The 24697-nt window shown below is 40.7% G+C and overlaps 3 protein-coding genes across 5 annotated transcripts in view; 2 read left to right on the top strand and 1 right to left on the bottom strand.

The window, feature by feature from the left end:
- The window catches only part of LOC138971461 (ATP-dependent RNA helicase DDX51-like), a 29477-nt gene extending 17113 nt beyond the window's left edge, over nt 1-12364 (top strand). For both annotated transcript variants that reach the window (XM_070344194.1, XM_070344195.1), the window contains exons 9-16: nt 2519-2537; nt 4038-4209; nt 4871-4929; nt 5838-5953; nt 7164-7280; nt 9152-9317; nt 10328-10465; nt 11682-12364. In XM_070344194.1, coding sequence (XP_070200295.1) covers nt 2519-2537; nt 4038-4209; nt 4871-4929; nt 5838-5953; nt 7164-7280; nt 9152-9317; nt 10328-10465; nt 11682-11711 — 817 coding nt within the window. In that variant the 3' untranslated portion in view covers nt 11712-12364. The remainder of the gene's footprint in view (nt 1-2518; nt 2538-4037; nt 4210-4870; nt 4930-5837; nt 5954-7163; nt 7281-9151; nt 9318-10327; nt 10466-11681) is intronic.
- A 1094-nt stretch (nt 12365-13458) lies between these two features.
- LOC138971466 (RNA ligase 1-like) lies at nt 13459-20396 on the top strand. Of its 2 annotated transcripts, none has more exons than XM_070344197.1 (7): nt 13459-13539; nt 14737-14949; nt 15729-15883; nt 16586-16670; nt 17782-17976; nt 18786-18967; nt 19134-20396. In XM_070344197.1, the coding sequence occupies exons 2-7, from the start codon at nt 14742-14744 to the stop codon at nt 19332-19334; spliced, it is 1026 nt and encodes a 341-aa protein (XP_070200298.1). In that variant the 5' UTR covers nt 13459-13539; nt 14737-14741; the 3' UTR covers nt 19335-20396. The 2 variants fall into 2 exon arrangements, with proteins under 2 accessions (XP_070200298.1, XP_070200299.1); XM_070344198.1 differs by having other exon boundaries at nt 13481-13595.
- LOC138971468 (protein Vhl-like) lies at nt 19744-24511 on the bottom strand. The gene is made up of 2 exons (XM_070344199.1): nt 24027-24511; nt 19744-23218 (listed from the first exon to the last, which is right to left on the bottom strand). The coding sequence occupies exons 1-2, from the start codon at nt 24334-24336 to the stop codon at nt 23067-23069; spliced, it is 462 nt and encodes a 153-aa protein (XP_070200300.1). The 5' UTR covers nt 24337-24511; the 3' UTR covers nt 19744-23066.
- Between the last annotated feature and the right edge of the window lie 186 nt (nt 24512-24697).

Below are 24697 nucleotides of genomic sequence, written 5' to 3'. Positions count from 1 at the left end.
TCCTGGCCTCGGTACTGGGCCAAATGGATTCGATGGCAACGCTCATTCCGTTAGGCAGGGTACACAAGAGGCCTTTCCAGTCTACTCTGCAGGCTCGTTGGGATCAGTCATCCCAAGGCTGGAATGTCCAGATAGCCCTGGGTTCGTGGTTTCTGCACACAACTCGAGTATGGTTGCTCCCTTTGTTGTTCCAGGGAGTTCCCATTGTTTGCCTACCGCCAGAGAGCGAGCTTTTCACGGACGCATCTCTGACAGGGTGGGGTGCTCATCTAGACGAGCAGACGGTGTCAGGGGTTTGGGACTCAGCTCAGTCCTCCCTTCACATCAATGTGCTGGAATTGGAGGCCGTCTCCTTGGCCCTACAGGCGTTCAGGCCCTTTCTGGAGGGCAAACATGTCAGGCTCCACACAGACAACACAACTGTGGCGTCTTATGTGAACAAACAGGAGGGGACGCGATCTCGCAGCCTTTCAGACAAGGCATGCGGCATTTTGACATGGTGCGACGCTCAGAACATTCTGCTTTCAGCCGTGTATCTGAGGGGCAGTCTGAACGTCCTTGCGGACACCCTGAGCAGAGGGGACAAGGTGGTTCACTCGGAATGGACTTTTTCACACCAATCCCTGCAGCGGCTCTGGGCTCAGATAGACAAGCCACTGATCGACCTCTTTGCGACGAGGTTCTCTGCGAGACTTCCTCTCTTTGTTTCCCCCTTCCCAGATCCTCTGGCCTGGAAGGTGAATGCCTTGGAAATCGATTGGACAAACCTGACAGCGTATGCTTTCCCTCCGTTCTGCCTTTTGGGCAAGGTACTCAGGAAAGTCGACTTAGAGAAACCAGCACTGGTTCTGGTCGCCCCGCTTTGGCCAAGCCAGCACTGGTTTCCCGATTTACTGCGTCTAGCAGTTCGGCCCCCGATTCCTCTCGCAGTGAAAGAGGGAGACCTCGTTCAGCCTCGGTCAGGCATCCCCCACGAAAATCCGCGGGTCCTGAGCCTTCACGCCTGGATTCTGTCCGAAGCTCTTTGCTTAAGGCAGGGGCCTCTACTTCCACTTTGAAATTTGTCCGTCATGCCCATAGGGAGTCCACGACTTCTGTGTACTCCTCTCACTGGGCGGCATGGTCTAGGTGGTGCTCTGTTAACGGGGTTAATCCCTTATCACCTAGATCGATGCAGGTTGCCAACCACCTGTCTTGGATGGCAGAACAGGGAGCCTCTCCCTCGTCTCTTCGCGTACGGAGGTCCGCGATCTCCTCAACTCTTTTGCAACTCGGTCACAAGATTTCACTCGGCGGAGTGATTTCAAGCGTCATTAAGGGTGCCTCCCTGACGGCCGCGCGCTCTAAGTCACAACTCCCTGCCTGGGACTTGATGTTAGTTTTGCGGTTTTTAGCCTCGGAAGATTTTGAACCTATTCTCTCAGCTTCTTTGATTAATTTGACACGCAAGACGGTCTTTTTAACATTGCTCGCTACCTCTAGGAGAGGCAGTGAGGTTCACGCCTTATCAGGATTAGAGAAAGATATTTCTTTTGAAAAAGACGGATCCGTTTCTCTTAAGTTTACTCCAGGTTTCCTTGCAAAGAACCAGAAGCCTGGTCAGATTTCGCCCGTCCTCCACATCATGGCCTTGAGCGATGTTCTCGCTCCTGGCGATCCAGATGTAGTCAATTGCCCCGTTAGGTCACTCAGTAGTTACCTGTCACGCACGCGGCATCTTCGTTCAGAAAATCAAAAATTGCTGTTTATATCTCTGAACACGGCTAGGCATAAGGACATCGCAAAGGTTACGTTGACCAAGTGGGTCTCCAATCTTATCAAACAATCTTATGCCTGGTGGGAGGCTCAATCTGGAGACATTAGGGCAGTCTTGCCTCTCACTGCAGCCAGGACACACGAGGCAAGAGCATGGGCTTCCTCCCTGGCAGTCCTCAAGTCTGGTCGACTTACTGAAGTTCTCGAGTCAGCCTACTGGCGATCCGAAGATATCTTCATCAGCTTTTATCTCAGGGACATCTCTTCACTGAGACAGGACGGCAGCTCTGCGCTACCTGCTTTGGTAGCTGCAGGGCAAGTCCTACATGCTTGAATTTTGGTAAGTACCCACCACCTATAGTAGCAATCTGCTATACGTGAGTTGGGTAAAGTTATGTAATTTAATCCAAAATTTTAGTAATAAATTTTAATTTAATTAATATACTTACCCAACTCACGTTGTTTAATCCCTCCCACCTCCCCGCTGTGGTGGTTTTTGGGACTAAAAAAGAAGTGAGTTGGGCTTCGTTTGGTATGATACAAATGGCGGCCTATGCGCACGCATACGGAAGTCGGACCGGTAGTTGGTCTGACATTATGGGATGGCTCACTCTCTTTTTTAGAGTGGTCTCCCTTGTTACCAAGGGGACGCGTACAGCGTTACCAGCACTGAACTAGAGTTAATTGCTATACGTGAGTTGGGTAAGTATATTAATTAAATTAAAATTTATTACTGAAATTTTGGATTTCTTCTTATTTTCAGCATGTGTTCAGAGTTACCTGTAAGTATACTTTGACGAAACTCTACAGTTTGCCTCATTATTTAACTCAGACCTGGGAACCAATACGATTTTGCCGTATTGTGTACGCCATATTGTCTACAATACGATTAGTACGGTCGTTGGAAAAAAATACGATCCAAAAAGTTCCTAGATTACTTTTCTTCACAAGCGCATCCCGAAGTCGACCCAGTGTTTTGAATGTTCGAATGCTGTGTGGAGTACACTAAATTTTTTCTGAAAATACGCCAAGTTTCTTTGAGACTACTACAAGTGCAAAACAGGGGTTCCCAGGTCTGTCTGTTATACAGGTCTGTACTTAGCAAGGTTAAGCTTGAGAACAGGCTTTGTTTCTAGTTTGACACACAGTGTTTGTGCTCAGTTCCATACACACACAAATTCAGTTAAACTGCTAGTTAATGTAATACTCAAGAACATAATTCTGTAAAAGAAAAGAGCAAGCAAGGCTGCCTTGAACTTAACATACGGAAAGAATGAGAAACAAAAAATTCTGCCTGTTGTAGTTACAGAGCAAGTCAAGATAACAAAGGGAAAGAAATATTTCCCTCTATTTGGCACATCAAATCTGTCATCTTGAATTGTCCTTTACAGTGGAACCTTTTAAGACCCCCAAAAATTTGAGAAAATCAGGTCTTAAAAAGGAGGGAGTCTTTAAATGAGAGTAATTTTACAGAGGATATTAACAGAAGGTCTTAGAAAACAGTGTCTTAAAAGGGAGGAAGTCTTAAATTGGGGGGTCTTAAAAGGGAGGTTCCAGTGTACTTTAAATGAGTTGAATTCTTAAAAGGGAGGTTTCAGTGTACTTTAAATGGGTTGAATTCTTAAAAGGGAGGTTCCAGTGTACTTTAAATGTGTTGAATTCTTAAAAGGGAGGTTCCAGTGTACTTTAAATGGGTTGAATTCTTAAAAGGGAGGTTCCAGTGTACTTTAAATGAGTTGAATTCTTAAAAGGGAGGTTCCAGTGTACTTTAAATGGGTTGAATTCTTAAAAGGGAGGTTTCAGTGTACTTTAAATGGGTTGAATTCTTAAAAGGGGGGTTCCAGTGTACTTTAAATGGGTTGAATTCTTAAAAGGGAGGTTTCAGTGTACTTTAAATGAGTTGAATTCTTAAAAGGGAGGTTTCAGTGTACTTTGAATGGGTTGAATTCTTAAAAGGGAGGTTCCAGTGTACTTTGAATGGGTTGAATTTTTAGATTTGGAAGACAACTTCACGTATCACACTATAATGCTTGATTGGCATAGTCAAGATATAGAGCCCCGTGGAAGTGACATCACACACTGAAGGAAGAGTGAACATTTTGAGATTCATTCAGCGTGAAGAAGTCGAAGAAGCTCACACGGGGCTAAAACTGGACATTGCCTACGTGATTTTATAATCAAAATGAAATAATGTGTTTATTATCATTCTGCAGCTTCAGAAGTTGCTGTTCTACATGATTTTATAATCAAAGTAATATATTGTGTTTATAATCATTCTGCAGCTTCAGAAGTTGCTGTTCTCTGCCACGCTGTCTCACAATCCAGAGAAGCTTGAGCAGCTGAACCTGTTCAAACCCCAGCTGATGACCTCCGTGGTTTCCAACGCGCCTTCCGCTGCAGCACTTCGTCAGCTCTCAAGGGCACCTCCACAAGAGGATGATGGGAAAACAGAAGGTAGTTTGACGTTAAAATCTGTTTCGAATGGGATGTCTTTTCAAAGTTCTTAATTCAAATCTTGTTAACAATCTTGATCTTCTTTACAAAGTTAAACATCTTTCATGGGGGATATCCCGGACTACAATAAAAAAATAAAAAAATAAACAAGAAATACTATATAAAATTTTGATATTAAATTACATATTCTTACTCCAACTCACATAGAAGCATTGACTTCAGTCCGCTAAAACTACACCGAACCCTGTTAAGGGGAGGTAACCCCCCAAAAGCTGTGGCCCGTTGCCATGGTTAGGCGTTGGGCAGGGTTACCTCCCCATAATGACCGTAATCCCCAGTTTGTCGTTTCAGCATTTTTTTAAAAAATCAGAACACTAGAAACATGGTGTCCAAATTGTTCTGTCCTGTCATCCCCAGATACATGCGATATAGGATGTCGGTAGCCTTCATCGCAAATTGTTTTTTATGGGCATGCATGCATCCATGTGAATTTTCTTGGAGAATAGAGGCGGAGAGGCATCTGCATAAAACCTCCTATTGAAACAATAAAAGCAAAACATTACCAGTTGTGCTCTAATCTCTAGTGACGTAAAGCTGAGTAGTAAGCAATATTTGTGTGTTTTGCATCGACTTATCACACTATCACAAATTTACTTTTCAGACAAGGATGAGGATGATGACACATACGTTGGCAAGTACACCACTCCAGAGGGTCTCACAGTAAGTTGTCAAAAACTCTTTGTGTTTCTGTCGTCGATATCAGAAAATGTTCCATGTTCGGTCTATTTTGTCTATACAGGAGCTTAAAGTCAGAAGGTAAAATGGTTTTAAAGATAGAGTATTGAAAGAATAAAAGATAGGTCATCAGGAAGGTGTTTAACGTGAATTTTGCCGCTGACATGTCTGTTGATACAATGGAACCTCCCTTTTAAGACCCTATTTTCTCAAATATTCTGTCAATTTACCCCTATTTTCTTCTTCTTCTTCTTCTGCGTTCGTGGGCTGAAACTCCCATGTACACTCGTGGGTTTTTTTTTGCACCAGTGGAATTTTATGTATATGACCGTTTTTTACCCCGCCATTTAGGCAGCCATACGCCGTTTTCGGAGGAAGCATGCTGGGTATTTTCGTGTTTCTATAACCCACCGAACTCTGACATGGATTACAGGATCTTTTTCGTGCGCACTTGGTCTTGTGCTTGCGTGTACACACGGGGGTGTTTGGACACCGAGGAGAGTCTGCACACAAAGTTGATTCTGAGAAATAAATCTCTCGCCGAACGTGGGGACGAACTCACGCTGACAGCGGCCAACTGGATACAAATCCAGCGCGCTACCGACTGAGCTACATCCCCGCCCACCCCTATTTTAAGACCTGGTTTCCTCAGGTTTTTGGAGGCCTTAAAAGGGGGATTGCACTGTACAACATTTTGGTCAGGCACGGGTTTATGCGAGAAAATTGGTCAGGAACAAGTTCGGTGAAAATAACAACCAGCAGGGGTGTTTTGTTGTGTTTTTCCTTTCAACTTATCAGTTTGCATTTGTGCATAAATAGCTGTAATGGAAAGCAGGAGTATTACACATTTTATTTCTCCCTGTTTTTGATATTAATGGATTTTTGCTTTGCAGGAATATTTGGTTGAAAGCAGCGTGGGAGAAAAACCATTGCTGATGCTTCACTTTCTACACAACCTCAAATTCCGCAATGTTCTCTGCTTTACCAACAGTGTGGAAGCTACTCACAGGTTAGTTAATTTATAACTGACAATGTTAAAAACCACAAACACTCAAAACATTGTGTGTGTGGGGGTGGGGGGGGGTGGTGGGGCACAAATAGTGCATTAATTCTTCTTTTTTTTTAAATTTCAAGTTTTCTCAAAAGTAGCATTAGAATAGTGTCAGGCTGTCCATGGTTCTTTATTTTGTTTTCCTTCTATTTTTTCTTGCTTTATGGCTTTTTGACTCACATGCGAAGCAAAAGTGAGTCTATGTACTCACCCGAGTCGTCCGTCCGTCCGTCCGGACGTCCGTCCGTCCGTCCGTCCGGACGTCCGTCCGTCCGGAAAACTTTAACGTTGGATATTTCTTGGACACTATTCAGTCTATCAGTACCAAATTTGGCAAGATGGTGTATGATGACAAGGCCCCAAAAAACATACATAGCATCTTGACCTTGCTTCAAGGTCAAGGTCGCAGGGGCCATAAATGTTGCCTAAAAAACAGCTATTTTTCACATTTTTCCCATTTTCTCTGAAGTTTTTGAGATTGAATACCTCACCTATATATGATATATAGGGCAAAGTAAGCCCCATCTTTTGATACCAGTTTGGTTTACCTTGCTTCAAGGTCAAGGTCACAGGAGCTCTTCAAAGTTGGATTGTATACATATTTTGAAGTGACCTTGACCCTGAACTATGGAAGATAACTGTTTCAAACTTAAAAATCATGTGGGGCACATGTTATGCTTTCATCATGAGACACATTTGGTCACATATGATCAAGGTCAAGGTCACTTTGACCCTTATGAAATGTGACCAAAATAAGGTAGTGAACCACTAAAAGTGACCATATCTCATGGTAGAAAGAGCCAATAAGCACCATTGTACTTCCTATGTCTTGAATTAACAGCTTTGTGTTGCATGACCTTGGATGACCTTGACCTTGGGTCAAGGTCACATGTATTTTGGTAGGAAAAATGTGTAAAGCATGTGAGTCGTATGGGCTTTGCCCTTCTTGTTTAGTGTTTATTTTAGCATATTCTTATTAATGATTTAGCATTTTTAGTAGTTTCTGCACTCACAGAAATAATGATGGAAAGGAGAATGGGTTGTTAACATTTTTATACATGTATTTGCTTAGTGCAAAGCAATACTAGGTGTTTTTTGACAAGTTGAATGTACAAATTAGTCTTACTGTACATTGAGATAACATTGTATTTAACTGACCATGAAACAGGTTGTGTCTGCTGATCAAGCTGTTTGGTGGCCTCAAGGTGCAGGAGTTTTCTTCAAGACTGCCTGCTGAGAGACGGAAGAAAATCATCCGGCAGTTTTCTAAGGAAAAGATTGACTTGTAAGTTTTCACGTCATTCATGAAAAGGCCTTCCTTAGTTGAGTCCGAAGTTGACTTTGCAAAGACAGTGCCAAAGCTTAGTGCAGCGAGTTTCGTGAATTAGACTTCATGAAGGCGACTGTGCCCTGTTGATATCAGGCTGTAGAAAATCAAAAACAGATAAATGGCTAATGTTCCAAAATCAAGAATTAAAACTACAAGAAAAAGAATCGTTTTCACAAACTTTTGAGACAGTTACAAGCAATGCCTAGGATGAGACTTCATTTCCTCATCATTATTTGTCTTCCTTCTACTTTAAAGTCCAGTAGGTAGAAGTATTAAGTGATTGTTTGGTAGTGTTAATTATTAAAACATTCTTTATATCAACTATTCTTGTTTTTGATCATTCATGCAAGAGTCATGTGGTTGCTGATTGATCTCAGGGTTGTCCTATGAAATTTGTTGATGGATGTCAACAAAATCCTTCACTTTTTGAGGTATATGATCCCTGCCTGTCAAGAAGTTTATTTGATCTTTTGTGTGCACAAAAAAAGTCTGTTCACTTATCTGTACATGTGCTTGTCCCTAGGTCAGGTCGTTAAGTATTTCTTTCTTTATTTCATTTGCTTGGTAAAGCAAGGGAAACTTAGAACTTTCATGGCGTGCATGTGTTCTGCGCGAACTTAGAATCCGGTTTCATTCTAGAATGGACCGGGTCCAGGTTGGAATTCTAACCCTGCGCAAGTACAGGGGTGCCATTCTAGAATGAAACCCTTGAATAAAGGGGGCCGTAATGTTTGTAGGTAAGACAGAGTTGTCTTCCCTTGAATTATCTCCACCTGCACCTTCCCTTTGATAAAATGGGGCTGATTTGTCTACCCCTGAAAAAAAATCCTTTGGCGATCTTGCGATGTCATGTCATGTCAAGAAAGTTGACACTCCTGAGTACGCAATAAACAAAGGCAGACCATAGCAAGGGGGACTACCAGGGCGGTAATGTTTGCAGGGCAGTTGTTTTTGTGATGAGAGCCGGTTGCGGCCGCTTGCAATGTCAGCGCTGTCTCCCTCTCGGAAATGTCCGGTTTTTTGACAATTTTTTTGACAGACAGACAGACAGACGGTCAGACCGACTAACCGACAGACAGACCAACAGAAGGACAGAGTGAGTTATAGAGCTGTTGTCACAGGTTTAAAAAAAAGTTGACATTATATCTTCACAATTCAGAAGACCAACTTCATGTATATGAATAAGATTAAAAGTTATAAGCGAGATCGGCAAACACTGTCAGTCCGGAAATTTCCGTTCGTAGCGATCAGTGCTGAGTGTCTCTCAAAATCGTAATCACTTTCAGAACATCACAATCCCAATTCACGATGTCTTTGAGTAAAGTGTAAAAATCCCGAAAAAAAACCCAACCAAACACACAAAAAACAAAAACAAACAGAAAATCCACATTTGTGGCTTTGGCTGTGTGATAGTCTAACTGAAATGACTATTCCAACTTGGACCCAAATTCCAACCTTGCGCACGGCCGATTCTAGAATGGACCAGCAACAAGGGTTTCATTCTAGAATGGCACCCCTGTACTTGCGCAGGGTTAGAATTCCAACCTGGACCCGGTCCATTCTAGAATGAAACCGGATTCTAAGTTCGCGCAGAACACATGCATGATACATAAAGATGTATGGTTTCATTCAACAGATTCAATTCACATCAATTCCGTAGCCTAAAAGAAATAAATGAAGCACAGTTGCATACCCCAGCATAACACTCTTTAGAACAAGGCAAAAATCCTATCCCGTACTATCACATACTTTCTTGTATATTTTAGTATTACCATATACACACAAATATATATCATTAGGCCTGATGAGCTTTGTTTTCTGTTTAGACTTGTCTGCTCAGACGCCATGGCCCGTGGCATGGATGTGGATAATGTAAAGTATGTGATCTCCTATGACAACCCTCCGTACATCAAGACGTACATTCACCGTGTTGGACGTACGGCCAGAGCCGGCAGGGCTGGTACTGCAATCTCTTTGCTGGAAAAGAAAGAGGTAAGCTGTCACTTTCAGTATCGTTGTCGTTAGAATTTCTATGTTGGTGTGTGTGTGTGTGTACACACTCCCGCGTTGTGATGTGTATTCAAGTGTTATTATTCTTAGTTTCTGTTGAAGTTTTTACTTCTTTCTCTGTTTATTCTTCTTTTTGTCTTTAAGTAAAGGATGGTATTGATTTGAGGGGACAGTGGTTTTTTTATTGTTTTTTTTTTTTATCTTTACATGCATGCTTGTTTAGATAGTTCATCCAAGTTTTCAATGTGATGCAATAGTGGATACTGTGGTGTCAAAAACCATGCTTGATTTCTTTTATTTTAAGTATGAACATTAGGAACAGGATCAATCTTTTTTCTGTCAAAAGCAGCAGCAGAGTAAGAATATTGTTCAGATGTGCACACAGCTGCATTCAAAACAAGAGGCGAAGCCTTCAAGGCTCACGTAAGAAATCGACAAACAGTAACACAAACTCAATCACTCCATCACACATACACCCACACAGTACACACACACACACACACACACACACACACACACACACACACACACACACACACACACACACACACACACACACACACACAGAGAGAGAGAGAGAAAGAGCATAGGTGAAACTGTGCAAGAAAGCGAGACACTAGATCTAGATCTGTCTTTCTGCATGTAGCCTACTTACATGGACACGACTGCCAAATAGTCTCGGCCCGCTCAAAATAACAATCACCGAGACTTTCAGTAATTCCATCGCGTGACGTCTAACCCTCGTACGTCTTCAAATGTTAAAGTTTCTACCACAGACATACATACATACATACATACGCATGCACGCACGCACGCACGCACGCACGCACAGACAGACAAAGTTTACCAACGCATAGGCTACACTTACGTGAGCCAAAAATCATCAGCATTTTCATGATTGTTTATGATAACTGTAAATCAGCTGAAGAAAAGTAATTAAATGCAAACAGTTGTGTCTGTTTTCAGAAAGTGTATGTTCTTGTATTTTCCAGTTTTTCCACTTCAAGAAGATGATGCGTGATGCTGGCAAGTGGTCGAAGATCAAGGAGATGAAGTTTGGGCATAAGGCCTTGAAACCCCTGGAGGCTCCATTCAAGGAGGCTCTAGCTCAACTCCCACAGATTATTAAGGTCAGGCATGAGATCATCAACTTTAAAACAAGTCGCGTAAGGTGAAATTACAACATTCAGTCAAGCTGTCGAACAGAATGAAACTGAACTCACTGCATTTTTACAGCAAGAGCGTATACTCGTAGCATCGTCGGTCCACCGCTCGATGCACAGGCAGTGAAATTGACAAGAAGAGCGGGGTAGTAGTTGCGCTGAGAAGGATAGCACGCTTTTCTTTATCTCTATTCTTTTTAACTTTCTGAGCGTGTTTTTAATCCAAACATATCACATCTATATGTTTTTGGAATCAGGAACCGACAAGGAATAAGATGAAATTGTTTTTAAATCGATTTCGGAAATTTTATTTTAATAATAATTTTTATAATTTTAATTTTCAGAGCTTGTTTTTAATCCGAATATAACATATTTATATGTTTTTGGAATCAGAAAATGATGAAAAATAAGATAAACGTAAATTTGGATCGTTTTAAAAAAAAATTTTTTTTTTACAATTTTCAGATTTTTAATGACCAAAGTCATTAATTAATTTTTAAGCCACCAAGCTGAAATGCAATACCGAAGTCCGGCCTTCGTCGAAGATTGCTTGGCCAAAATTTCAATCAATTTGATTGAAAAATGAGGGTGTGACAGTGCCGCCTCAACTTTTACAAAAAGCCGGATATGACGTCATCAAAGGTATTTATTGAAAAAAAGAAAAAAACGTCCGGGGATATCATTCCCAGGAACTCTCATGTCAAATTTCATAAAGATCGGTCCAGTAGTTTGGTCTGAATCGCTCTACACACACACACAGACAGACACACACACACACACACACACACACACACACACACACACACACACACACACACACACACACATACACCACAACCCTCGTCTCGATTCCCCCCTCTACGTTAAAACATTTAGTCAAAACTTGACTAAATGTAAAAAAAGGTGGAGGAGGGGGGGGGGGAGGGGGTGGGGGGAGAGAGAGAGAGAGCAGGGTAAAAAGGGATAACAAGAAAAAGTAACTTAAGTATTTTGGGAGTAAAAATGAGAAGGAAAGGGGGATTACAGTTTGATAGACATCTGTTTCAAACAGTATATAGTGAGTGGGGAGTTGAATGTTCAAGCTTCATAAAGACTAAAGGATTATACACACATTTAATATCGGAATTGATTTGGCCTGACATAATGTTTCAGCTGTATTAAAGCATCCTTTATTTTATTGCAGGGAGAGAAGAAGAAAGATCCCAAGAGGTGACTTCCACACGGCTTTGATGCAAGGCCACCTCAACAAACTCTTTGCAGCAGATTAGTCACCAGGATGGTTTAAGTTAGCAAGACTCCAGACCACATCTGCCTTTTTACTATTCAGTGACAGAGGAGTTGGGGGCTCGTGTGTAGAACTCTAACAGTGAGAGAAAAGTTCTGTACATGTATTTAGGAGGAGGCAGACAGACAGACAGACTCCAGGAGTGTGTGTCAGCAAGAGAGAGAGAGAGATGTGTGAGAGTTAACAGTGTGTGTGACACTGACAGAGAGCGGTAAAAGTAGCATTCAAGAGACCTTGGATGAGGAAAACAACACTAAGAGCCTCCACATTAGAACAGAGTGTGTGTGTGTGTGTTTGTGTTTGTGTGTGTGTGTGTGTTTTTCTCTCTGTGCAAGTGCATACGCATGAGTGCATGCAGGCAAGGATGGGCCTTATGGTGTGCTTTTTATCTTAATCTAGGATAACGATAAGGAAGGACGCGAGAAAAATGAATACTATTTGATAACCAAAATTAAATGTATAGCTTCATGTCGGATATGCATTCAGTTTGCATGTGTTTGAATGCTTGCTTTACAATACTGGTATTCAACTGAAAAAAAATGAAATTGAAAGAAAATATATAAAATGATCTGTGTGAATTATGTATTGACTCACTGTCAGATTTGTGTGTGTGTGCGTGCATGTGTGTATGCATGCATATGTGTGTGTGTGTATGTTACTGGTGAGATGGACTCTCTGTAAATAAGTATCTGAAACAAGTATCACAACAACATTGCCTTATATCTACAAAGGATACATAATTTTAAATTGGAGCAAAGGGTAGCTGTTAACAGCAGGTCAGTTGATTCAGAATTATTTTTGCCAAGGATGCTGTTGAAAAAAAGTCAGCCAAAATATGTATATCACAAATAAACACACACACACGTCACACACAAAACTCTTCAGTGTAGTCTTTTAATGGCTGATTTCTTTTACAAGCAAATACATCTGTACATTTTCATGAGAAAATGGCTTTAAATATATAACAAGAACTTGATTATAAAAAAATCTTGGAGAACAAATTTGTCCCTGAGGAACATGATGTTTTTTTTACATTTACTAGATTTAGTCAATGGTGGACTTAATGTATTCAGTTAGACAATATCTGGGTTGATTCAGACTGAGAGGAATGTCAGGATGAATGTGTGTGTGTGTGTGTGTGTGAGAGAGAGAGAGTAGAGTACATGTAATTCCAACAGAACTATTGGATATAATGTTCATGAAACTTAACGTGAAATCTTCCACATAAGCTTATCCCCTCATTGATATAGTTTTCATTTTTTCCCCATAAATATATCTTTGATCATACAAATGCCTTTGTTTAAAAAAATAGTTGCGGCACTGTGGTCACCACATTTTAATCAATTTGATTTTAAGTGTTGTCAAACATTCTTTGACCCGGTCTGGGCAATAGGGTTGCATTTTAGCTGCAACGCTTACAAATTGACATTTAATTTGTGAATAAAAAATGTGCTTGAAATCAAAACTGCAATAACAGACACAAACAGGGATTCGATTGCATTCTTTATGTTTTTCTGAAACAAAACAAAATGTATACAAACATTGTGTTTGAGTCAATGCTTTGCGCAAGAAAAACGGAAATCTTGTTCGTGCAAATTAGGTAACAAGACAGCGCTGTTTCATTCAGAATCTGTCAAAAGGGTATCGGTCAACCATGGTGTACGCACAGTTGCCTCCCTTATTTCAAGGGACCGCACTCCAGAGCTAAACTTTTCTTTGACACACATGTTACGTATGTCAACGCATTCGTGAATAGGTAATAAGATATTACACGCACATCTGTTTGTTTACCTTATTGAAGCTGAGTTACAGGTACGTACATGAACATCAGGTGGTTCCTTCTTCTGAGTTTTATTGAACTGGCCTTATTGAACGGAGTGGCTCGGGAACCGACGAACCCCGAGGCTCGGGAACCGACACGGCGACAGTCACCTTGCAGTAGCTCTCAAAATAGACCCCCACCCCTTCCCCATCTCTCTCTCTCTCTCTCTCTCTCTCTCTCTCTCTCTCTCTCTCTCTCTCTCTCTCTCTCTCTCTCTCTCTCTCTCTCTCTCTCTGGGATCCAAGTTCTCTCTCTGTCACACACATACACACACTCTGACTCTCTGTGTGTCTCTGACAGTTAGCCATGCCTAGCACAGTGGTTAGCACTCTAGACTACGGTTCATGAGGTTGGGGGTTCCAGACCTGCCATTGATTGATCGATATGTATTGTTTGTTTTTGTTTTTAAATCTTTCGACCTTCTTTTTTTTCTAGTAAGCCCTCCTTTCCTTTATTAAGTTCTTTTCTTCTTTATCCCAAAGCGTTTGAGTGGTTTATGAAAGGTCGAAGATCACCAGTCACTGATTCCATTCTGAGTCGTGCAGCTATACCAGATGACTAGATCTCTGAATCAATCCTCGACCAAAGTAGCGTGAATCGATAACAACTATATATGTGACCCTCCACCACGGGATGAGTCGCATGTCATCTTTGCATGATTTTAATATTTTTACATTTTCCTAAAGAGTGTTTCATGCTCTATCCAGTGGTAAAAACCGTTTTAGAAAAGAGCGAAAACTGTTCGAGTTATAAGCCTGTGACTAAGGTGACCCTCACATTTTTACCACAGTCCCCCCGGACTTATATTAAGCCTAGCGCAGAACCGCGCGAGGTGACATGCGACTCATTTCGTGGTGGAGGGTCACATATAGTCCTGAGGCAAGAAGCAGCATTTAGTAACAAAATGCAGTACATGATTAATCCTTAACATGTGGGAAAAAAGTGTGTTTTTTCAGTTATGACAAAACTTAAGTTTGCTTTGCATCAAATTATTTCGACAGAGCTGACGCCAGATCCGTTTGACCTACCAACCCCATTTTTCTCGGCCTTGTCGTCAGAAATGAACATCAAAGTAAAAAAAATTGTATTAGCATTAATACTCATGTATACAGCTCTTTTTTTTTTCAACAGAAGCCATGGCAAAATGCAATGCAGTGCAGAGCAAGATGCCATGCGTGTTTGAGACGGGTGTGTTCAACACTCAGTCAAGTAAGAGAGCAAACCAGAACTTCAAGGTGACAGCCTCTGATCGATTGAGACCAGAAATTGTTCCACCTGACATAGAGTGTGCCTCAGCCACAGAGAAACTTGATGGAACATGTTGTCTGATTCAGGAATACCAAGGTTTGTAAATTGTATGCTATCCTTGTCATCTGATTTTGTTCTGACTCTGAACTAAAGCAAAAAAGTGTAGTAAAACATTATTTTATGTATACAAGAATGTCAAGCTGTAAATTTTATTTTTTTGTCCATGATTTCAGTTTGAGCTGATAAATGTCTTACTCTTAGTGAAGATTGTGTTGTGTCTACCATAGAAAAAAGCAACACAAAATCAAAACAGCTGTTCTTCAGAACAGTATTTTCAGTTTTGCATTGCCAAGCATATAGCTGAAAGAAGGTAGAGATAGCAAAAATGTGTCAGGGGGAAGGATGGGTAGAAGAGTGAAGGCACCAGAGCAGGGACAAAAACAGCTAATTGGCTCAACATTACCAAAGGGGTTTTGTTAATTCCATGTGAATACAGTGGAACCCAACTTTAAAGACCCTAGTTTTCCTGATTTTCTGTTGATAGCGTCTGTTGTTTTTCGTGTTTTAGACCTTTTCTTTTTTCTTTTTTAAGATTCTTTTAGTTTGAAAAAGGGGAAAGGGGGGGGGGGTAACTGTATTTGTGATCTTACCCTTGGATCTAAGTCCTGCATTTAAAGAATTTAAAGCATACAAGCAGTACTTGTTGTATCATTTGCATCAAGGACACAAGGCTTTAGGGGGTAGAGAGAATGAAATATCTACATTTTTCTGATATGCTATTTACTCATCTCAACATTTTCAGATTTGATAATCAAAGGGAAGTAAGCACTCTAAATGCATATTACATTATGTAATTTTTGTGTGTTCATTTTCAGGGTTGCCATGGTTGTGGCCAAGGCTAGACAGGAAACCAAACAGAGCTGGAGACAAGAAATTCCAACGCTTGCAGTACAAGCTGAAAGATTGGAAAGCATCGGACGAGGATTCAGTACCTCCTACCATCACTTGGGATCCTATGAAAGACTTTAAGGTTTTATCTTAAAAAGAGAGAAAAGATGAAAAACAAACACACACATACATGTTTTGCATAAAGATCTGTCCGGCAAAATTCTCACACACACACACACACACACACACACACACACACACACACACACACACACACACATTAATATCCGAATGCTAGGTAGTTTAAGAATTCTTCTTCTTCTACTTATTGTTTAGGTTTCCTTCTGTGTTTTTTTCTTTTTTTGTGTTCATGGGCTGTGACTCCCACATACACTCGTAGGCAAAAGTGGGATTGTACGTGTATGGCCATTTCCCCCCACCATTTAAGCAGTCATACTCCGACTCCTGGGGATGTATGCTTGGAGTTTTCATGTTTTGTAACCCACCCCACTCAGACATGGTTTACAGATCTTTTTTGTGCGCACTTGGTTTTGCGCTGGCATGTACACACGAAGGGGGATAAGGCGCTAGCAGGTTTGAATTTAGTTGAACTGGAAAACCGAAAAAAGTTCCACCCTTACCCCTCCAGGTGCGGCCGGGATTCGAAACCCCATACCTTCCACTACGATGGCCAACGTCCTAACCACCAGACTATGTGCCCGTCTCCTGTGCTTTTAAAATTGAAATCTTTATACAAACTCCTGTATCCCCAGATTTGAACATCATTTTCTCTTTCAGGTACAAAAACGGCAGATTTTGATATGATAGTATTTGCAATGTGCAGGAGGTGCCTTCCACGTGGATACCAGCAACAGGTGTGAAGGTTGTGGATGGGTTTGCTCAGCCAGACAAGATTGGCCATACTCCAGGTACGTCAAACGCTCCAGCGGATTTTAGCATAGAATTATAGTGGTACCACGAACAATCTGACAAAATCAGGTTTTATTCTTCACTGGATGATACTTTGTACAACACAGTCCGGGTGATCTAGGTCGTGTTCCACCCGTACTTTTAGATAAGAATCCAGTGTAAAAAGTTTAGGTCGTATATGGCCATGTCATCCAGATGAGGATAACAGCATGAAATTACACCACATATTCCATACATGTTTTACATGACCCATACCATACGGAACCGGCACGGTGGCCTAGTGGTAAGGCGTCCGCCCTGTGATTGGGAGGTCGTGGGTTCAAACGCCGGCCGGGTCATACCTAAGACTTTAAAATTGGCAATCTAGTGGCTGCTCCGCCTGGCGTCTGGCATTATGGGGTTAGTGCAAGGACTGGTTGGTCCGGTGTCAGAATAATGTGACTGGGTGAGACAGGAAGCCTGTGCTGCGACTTCTGTCTTGTGTGTGGCGCACGCTATATGTCAAAGCAGCACCGCCCTGATATGGCTCTTCGTGGTCGGCTGGGCGTTAAGCAAACAAACAAAAATACCATACGGACTGTGTAGTTCAAATTACGTCATGGTTTATTTGCTTGTTTACAAACGTAATCATTTAAGACTTGGTCAGTAGGAAGGTTCTGGGGTGTTTGAGGATTTACATCAAGTCTCAAACAAAATCTCATGTGTTCTGGGTGGTTAATGGAGGTTACAATTTATAGAGGAACAGAATATTTGAGAAGACAGGGTTATAAAGTGAAATGGTGGGGGTGGGCATATCTGAATGGCTTCTTTCATTTTCTTCCCATATGCCCCACCCCCTATATTAATTAGTAGTCATTGTTCCATACACAACCTTGCATGCACAGTAGGCATGTTTGCGTGTGTGTGTGTGTTATTATGGGTGTTATTCAAGTTCAATTTGCTTTGTTTCATTCATTGATTTTTATGCTTTTTTATGTTTGTTGATTTTATGTTTGAGCACATGTTTGTCAAGCACCTTCAGCCATGTAAGGGACTTGTTAATCAGTGTTATTATTATTTTTATTATTAATATTATAGATGATAGTCCATTACTCTTTTCTTTATTTTCAGGTTGGCTGCCCATAGAGAAAAAGTCCAGACAGCACTGCTGGCATCTGACAGCAGTTGACCTCGACCTTGGCTTGTGTCTGATGCTGACCCCGAGTGAAGACAGCGGTCAACTTGTGATAAAGTGTCGCCCTCTGTCAGAGCTCTGCGGCAAAACTTGTGAACTTATCGGAACAAGTATAAATGGAAATCCTTATGGTCAGTTTTGTCATGTTTTTGTACCTCCACCCCAAATGAATTTGATCTTATACCAAGACAGCTTATTTGAAATGAACCGACGTGATTGACTATTAGGGTTTAATATCCCCTTAGACCAGTTGGCCAATATTGGGACAGGTAATGGTAATATGCTAAGGATATGGTGTGATACTTTGATTCGAACAAGCCCGCTGTGGCTGTTTTCTTTGACACACCAGCATTAGGTTTGTCTCGTCAGAATCGGAATGTCAGTCAAGAGCCAGCAAGCACAGAAAGACAGATATAACTGTAGTATATTTTCTAAAACAAACCGATGTTAAATAAGAAGTATTTTGCCGTGTACAGACCTCCACTTTGTTATTATGTATTTCTTGAAAGGGGGTTCCACTGCTAGCAAAGTAGGGTTTCTACTGATAGCAAATTGTAGCTTAAATATTGCATTTTTCAATCAACCCATATATTTGTGTAAATAGATGGTATTTTGAGATGCATGTTCAAGTCCTTAATACATGAAAATCTTAAACAAATGAGGCCGAGCACTATTTAAGATCTGAAAAACAAAGGGAAGTAAGCGCTCTAAATGCATACATTTGCATGTATACATGAGTACCATTTCTTGTGTAAATGTTTTTCTAATTATCAAGCAATTTTAGGCAGAGGTGTAGGAAGTGAATTATTAGAGAAACCACGGTCAGATTTTCATTACCTTCTGCATTTCTTCTTTTGGTCTGTGCTTTGGGTGGTTGTTGTAGACAGCATCGACTGTATACATCAAAGTGGTTGTTCTGTTGATGTTTTAATGTTATCAGGCCTGGGCAATAAACAGCAACCGCTGCATGTGCTGGTTGTTCACGGGTCACTGCCTGTCACCTGCCCGTCGCCACTGAACGGTGAGGCCATGCACCAGTGGTTTGAAGAGGAGGAACCAGAAAGCAGCAACAACAGAGTGGAGGGTGTGGTTTGGCACTGTCCGTCAGGCGCGCTCTACAAGGTATGTGTATTTCTGGTATACAGTAGAAACCCATTTTAATACTTAATACCAATAGGTTGAAGTGCTTATGAATGCTTGGTATTGAATAGAGATAACCTGGCCTGTCATATTGCTGCATGTTGCGTCTTAAAGTTACTTCTTGACAATTTTGTTTCTATGTTTTCAGTTGCATCGCCACCATCTGAACCTACCATGGCCGATTCCTAAGCCGCGGCTGTCTCAGCAGCCAGTGGATATAGACGTGGATTCTGCAGTGTTTAGTATCGACATGGACAAACAATCTCAGTTTTCTCTCCTGGCTTCAGTGCACGGTTGCAAAGTAGACAAATTGTGTGAAGTTCATTCTCTGTTAGCGGACTGCAGATAGCAGGGTGGAAATTGGACTGAAAAGATGTGAAGAATTTCAAGAAAGGGGTGTTCTGTTGTTCTTGGTTTCTTGTCAGTGTGGTGTATTTTGTTGTTTCTGTGAGGTGCGTTCATTTGTCCAGATGCTATATTGATGAACACTTTAAAGATATAAAGCAACTTTTTATCACAAGGATATAAACCATTCTTGTATCAAGGATGTGCATCCTGATGGCATTTTACTTTCCACGATACGGATGTATGTGCAATTATAAAGAAAAAGTTTACTTCTTGAACATGGGTGTTACAAAATTAGGCAAGCAGCTGTGTTAACACTTCAGAAATCTTATCTAAAAGTTAATCTGATTAATATTTGTTCTGACAGCAACATTTCATTCAACACAAACTAAACACAACACAAAAAATATCAGTAGCGATTCTTGATTTTTATTTACCTTACCCAAATCATGGTTTTGATGTCACAACATGCTGTAGTTCTTGCATAATGCATACTTCCTAACAAGCATAACATGGAGGAAGTATGGGTTCTCCATGACGCACACCAACTGAGAATCATAGCCAAGTGAGGCAGAGTATCAATGATAAAATCTAATATATTTCATAAAGGCAAGTACAGTGTAGCCCTGCCCTGGCGACCACCTCTAGGTTACTACCACATGCCCCCTTATAACCACCAGACCTGGGAACCCATACGATTTTGGCGTATATTTTACGCATTGTTGTGTAGAATACAATCAGTGGAAAAAAATACGATGAGAAAAATTCCTAGACTACCGTTCTTCACAGGTGCATCCCAAAGCCAATTCAGTATTTTGACACGATCACAGTTTTTGTCAGAATAAAACATTGAAAGAAGCTTTTTTTTTTTAAACGTATTGGTAACCTTGATTAACATTGTGATGGACGCGCGTGAAACATGTTTGAATCATGGATATTCATTCAACTGCTGTGGAGTATGCTCATTTGTCTGAAAATACACCAAGTTTGCTTGAGAATACTCAAGTGCAAAACATGGGTTCCCAGGTCTGAACCACCCTAAAGGATCCCCAACAATTTTTTTTTTTTAATAATTTGTACAAGATCAACACCATCCGGGTTGTTAAAATTACATCCGTGTTTATGTGTTTACAAATCTAATGGTAACCATGTGACACCCAACAATTAGTAAGCTGTTCAAGCATTTTGATAATATATATAAAGAAACACAAAACGCTTTCCGGGATGCAAACACTTTTGCAAGATGATAGGCTGAAAATGATGCACAAAGCACCGTGAAGATAAATGCATACCAGTTTAAAACGTATTGCACTATATTGGTGGATTGGACAAACAAAAGTTGAGCATTAAGAGTACAAAGTTTGCTACAGCAGTACACTTTATGCAAACATAAATACTTTGCTTTGTACATACACGTATATGAGATATTAGCCTTATTTGACAAGAAGGAAAAAATAACAACATAAGAACGCCTCTAGAGTTTGAAAGTCCTAAATTGGTTGCGACAAGTCAAAATATTTTGCAAGCAAAAAAAACAAACAAATACAAATTTAAAACTTTGGTAGTGGTGACCACACACCAGGCGTACTTGTTTGACATGGGCATCTGTATACACTCAAACACAAGCATAATAATAATAGTAATAATAATAATAAAGCTTTCCAGGACTGTTCTTCACACATTACTGTGAGCTCAGATTATATTCTCACTGTTGGTTGGAAAACTTGCAAGGCTTGCCTTAGAAAGTTTTTAATGAACAACACAGTCTTCTATACCATGAAAGGCTTGTGAAGCAAGGTTTTCAAGATGCAATAAAGTGGTTTCAAGGCTTATATAATGTTTACAATGAGTGTCCGTCTTGACATGCGAGTAGCTTCTTGACTCTTATTAAGAATTTTAAGCAAAACAATTATATATATGTTTCATAACATGAACTAACTTATGAACTGAACTCACTTTATTGAAAAGCAAAATTGAAGTTTCTGTACTGCAGACAAGGTTAGAATACTCTTAAAAATTCAGTTGTATAATACATTAACAACCAATCCTTTCCCTATAAATCTATTATTTTGATAACTTCAGTTTTAAGTAGCGTTAGCACTCGGGCATCGTAATTACATATTTACAAAAACAACAAAATCATAATACATAAAGAAAGCTTTCTATACACCAGTTAACACTTTCTACAGAATACTCTGAAAATGTCATCTCAGCTCAACAAATGTATAATCCCATATATCACAGTTCTCATGATTTCTCTTGTCAACATCAAAACAAACCAAAATCAACAACAAAATCACAATTTTGTTGTTTTATTTACACTAAACACTGATCACTTTAGTTCTAGAACTTTTATCACATAAATTGAAAAAAGGCAATGCTCATGTTATGTTCCGGGGAAAATGTGAAGATTTATTCCAGTCCATTCATATTTGTTGTCCTCTCACTGTCAATGTCAAATTCAGTAGCTTAGTGGTCAACTAGTCAGAGACTGTACTAATCTAGACTGCAGTTCACGAGATATGATCATCCTTGAAATGTTTTTTTTTGTCATTTAGTCCCTGCTATTAATCAGGCAATCCACTGTTTTCAGTTGACAGTAATTGTTACTTCCAGCGCATACAGCTGCACTAATTATAGATGGTGTTCGGAAATACACGTACCTCTATCAAGTTTTTATGGGTTGTGCAAGAGTTGCTTTTCCTTGGAACCACTGAGGCAAGCTACATGTGGTATTGTAAGCAAATCACTCGCAAGCAGCATGTCTCTGCTCTTTAGTCAAGCAGTATGTAAGAAATGTTAAGTCCTTTGTACTGGAAACTTGCATTCTCCCAGTAAGGTAATACATTGTACTACGTTGCAAGCCCCTGGAGCAAATTTGTGATTAGTGCTTTTGTGAACAAGAAACAATTGACAAGTGGCTCTATCCCATCTCCCCCCTTTCCCCATCGCGATATAACCTTCGTGGTTGAAAACGACGTTAAACACCAAATAAAGAAAGAAAGAATGTCTCTGCTCGTAGTAAGATCTATGTGAGTGAAATCATGCAAACAATAGAAATCTCAGTCAAAATTAACTCCGTTCTGTGCTTTCTGCACTGTCCGCTCAATATATCACTCTTTCCGTGTGGAAGTACATGTACGCACATCGGAGCTGACTATTGTCATAGTGATTGCATCGTCGATTCAGGTGTGTTTTTTCACAAAAGGTCAAACGCAGCCATTAGTTTTGGTCTGAAAAATTAATATGTGCCTGTTTTTAAACATTTAAAAAGAAACAGGTAAAATAAGAAGAAGAAAAAATGAGCTAATAAATGTGAATTATTATGATAATAATCTCGATTATCTCGGCTAGAACTGGCTTTATTTGTTATGTGTATGCACATGTGTGTGTGTGTGCGCAAGCTGCAGGCAAGCATGTGTGTGCTGCGCTTCTTCGGAATTCCCCAAATGCCTGCCATTTTTCCATTGTCCAGCATTCATATATAAATCACTCTTTCTCTCTCTCTTCCACACACACACTCGAGAACGAGATGGCCTGTCAGAGAGGTACTGCATCCACAATGAGGCAGCGCATTTCTGGAAATGCTGTACGTTATTGGAAACCTCGTAAAATCTTGCCAGATTCCAACAAAGCCCCGATTCCCACATAGGACGTAACAAAGATCTGAAGGCACAGCACTGATTTTTGATCCACATGTCACAGTCATCCTTTTTTTTCCCCACAGTTTTCCCAATTAGTGGCGGCGAGGTTGGTAATCTGTTGCCTTCAGTTTTGGAATGTTGCAAAGTCTCTGCTTGATGTAGGCGTTGACATCCATCTTCGCCAAGTCAGCCTCACTCATGCTTGCCCTGAAGTAGCCAATGCAGATTTCCTCCAGCCGGAACACTGTTGAGTGAAAATGAATAATGAATAAGACACAATCAATCTTGGGAAAACACACAAGACTCACACACACACGCTTGCACGCACACACACATCCCTACCTGATGATAAAATAGTTGAGATTTGGTAACTTACACTGCAAATTGTGAATTAACACACTCTCTTGACTTCACAATTATGGCGAGGAAACTTTGGTTTTCTGATCTTCTCTGCATTGCAACATGCACATTCATTTGTGTACATTGAACAAAAATCCTAAAGAGGTAAGACTTGCTCACATTCCAATTCCTTTTCATTTCATTCTAAGTTCTTTTCACTTCATTTTATTCAATGGCATTCCTTTCTTATCATTTCATTCCATTCATTGTTAGTGTTTCTCTTTCTTTTCAATTCATTTTTATTCAATATCATTCTTCTTGCCTCTCTCAATATTTAGGTTGAATTCATGACATACTGGTATACAAGTTCTTTCCTTATCTCCACAAAGACCAATAGGTCAACGTACCTAATTGACTAATAAATTGTGAATGAGAAGTTTTCCTTTTGTCTAAAATTAAACGCTCCATACACTAACAGCCTTTTTTGTTGTGCATTGATCGTGCATTGAACAGCAAAATATGAAGTGTTTTAATGTCACTTTGTGTGTGTGTGTGTGTGTAAAATTGTGGGTGTGTGCGTTACTACAAGTACAACTGCAATCAACAAGTGACAGGTGGGTTTGACTAATGTGATCGCCTGGCTATTTAGAAGGATTGCCTTCAGATCTCTTCTTTGGGCAATCAAGAAACCACACAAACACGCCAAAACTTACATGGAATATGAATAAGGATTTCAATGGGAAGGTCGGGGTCTTGGTCGGCAGGGGGTTCAACGGGCACAAACACAGGCTGACCAGACAAGAACATTCTCTGTCCTGTGGCGCAGTCGCGAGCTACCCACGGGTGCGTAGCATACGTGTAGATGTGGTGTTTCTTTCCCGGCGAAAGGTTGCTGTAACGAACCAGCTCGCCTGCAAAATCCACCCAGTACACGTCGACTGTGCGCTGTGTAGTGTTGACGAAAGTCACTGGAACTTGGCACTGGCTGTTCTGCGACTTGGGCAAACCAAGGCTAACGGGCATTGTCACGGCTGATGATTTCCTTGCAGGAGGATATATACTGAGTTTTTGTCAAGTTGGACACATGTAAAATTGTTGCAATTAGCCGTGTGTACACTTGTCGCCCATCACACATTTGTTGATTTGAGTGTGCATTCCTTCTTCAGCGTAGCGCGCTTCCTGTCAACGCGATGTTTGATGTTGGGCGCAAAGTAAGAATCCGGGGCAGAGTTGGAATAATCGGGATTTCCCGAAACCTCATTTGATTTCCAACAAAGCACCGCATTTCCGGAAACGAGCTGCCTCGTTCTAGAAATGGCAACCCTTCGACTGGCACAAAAAAAGTATACCCTTTTCACAGGTCATGAATAAGGTATATGAAAAA

Source organism: Littorina saxatilis, linkage group LG7, assembly GCF_037325665.1.
Source record: "Littorina saxatilis isolate snail1 linkage group LG7, US_GU_Lsax_2.0, whole genome shotgun sequence".
In the NCBI taxonomy this organism is placed as follows: Eukaryota; Metazoa; Mollusca; class Gastropoda; order Littorinimorpha; family Littorinidae; genus Littorina; species Littorina saxatilis.
This window is presented reverse-complemented; position numbering and strand designations above follow the sequence as displayed.

Coding starts and splice junctions, on each gene's coding strand:
- LOC138971468 (XM_070344199.1), bottom strand. CDS start 24,336: ATGCCCGTTAGCCTTGGTTTGCCCAAGTCGCAGAACAGCCAGTGCCAA. Junction 23,219..24,026: donor AATCCTTATTCATATTCCAT/GTAAGTTTTGGC, acceptor TTCACTCAACAG/TGTTCCGGCTGGAGGAAATC.
- LOC138971466 (XM_070344197.1), top strand. CDS start 14,742: ATGGCAAAATGCAATGCAGTGCAGAGCAAGATGCCATGCGTGTTTGAG. Junction 15,884..16,585: donor ATCCTATGAAAGACTTTAAG/GTTTTATCTTAA, acceptor TGCAATGTGCAG/GAGGTGCCTTCCACGTGGAT. Junction 16,671..17,781: donor CAAGATTGGCCATACTCCAG/GTACGTCAAACG, acceptor CTTTATTTTCAG/GTTGGCTGCCCATAGAGAAA.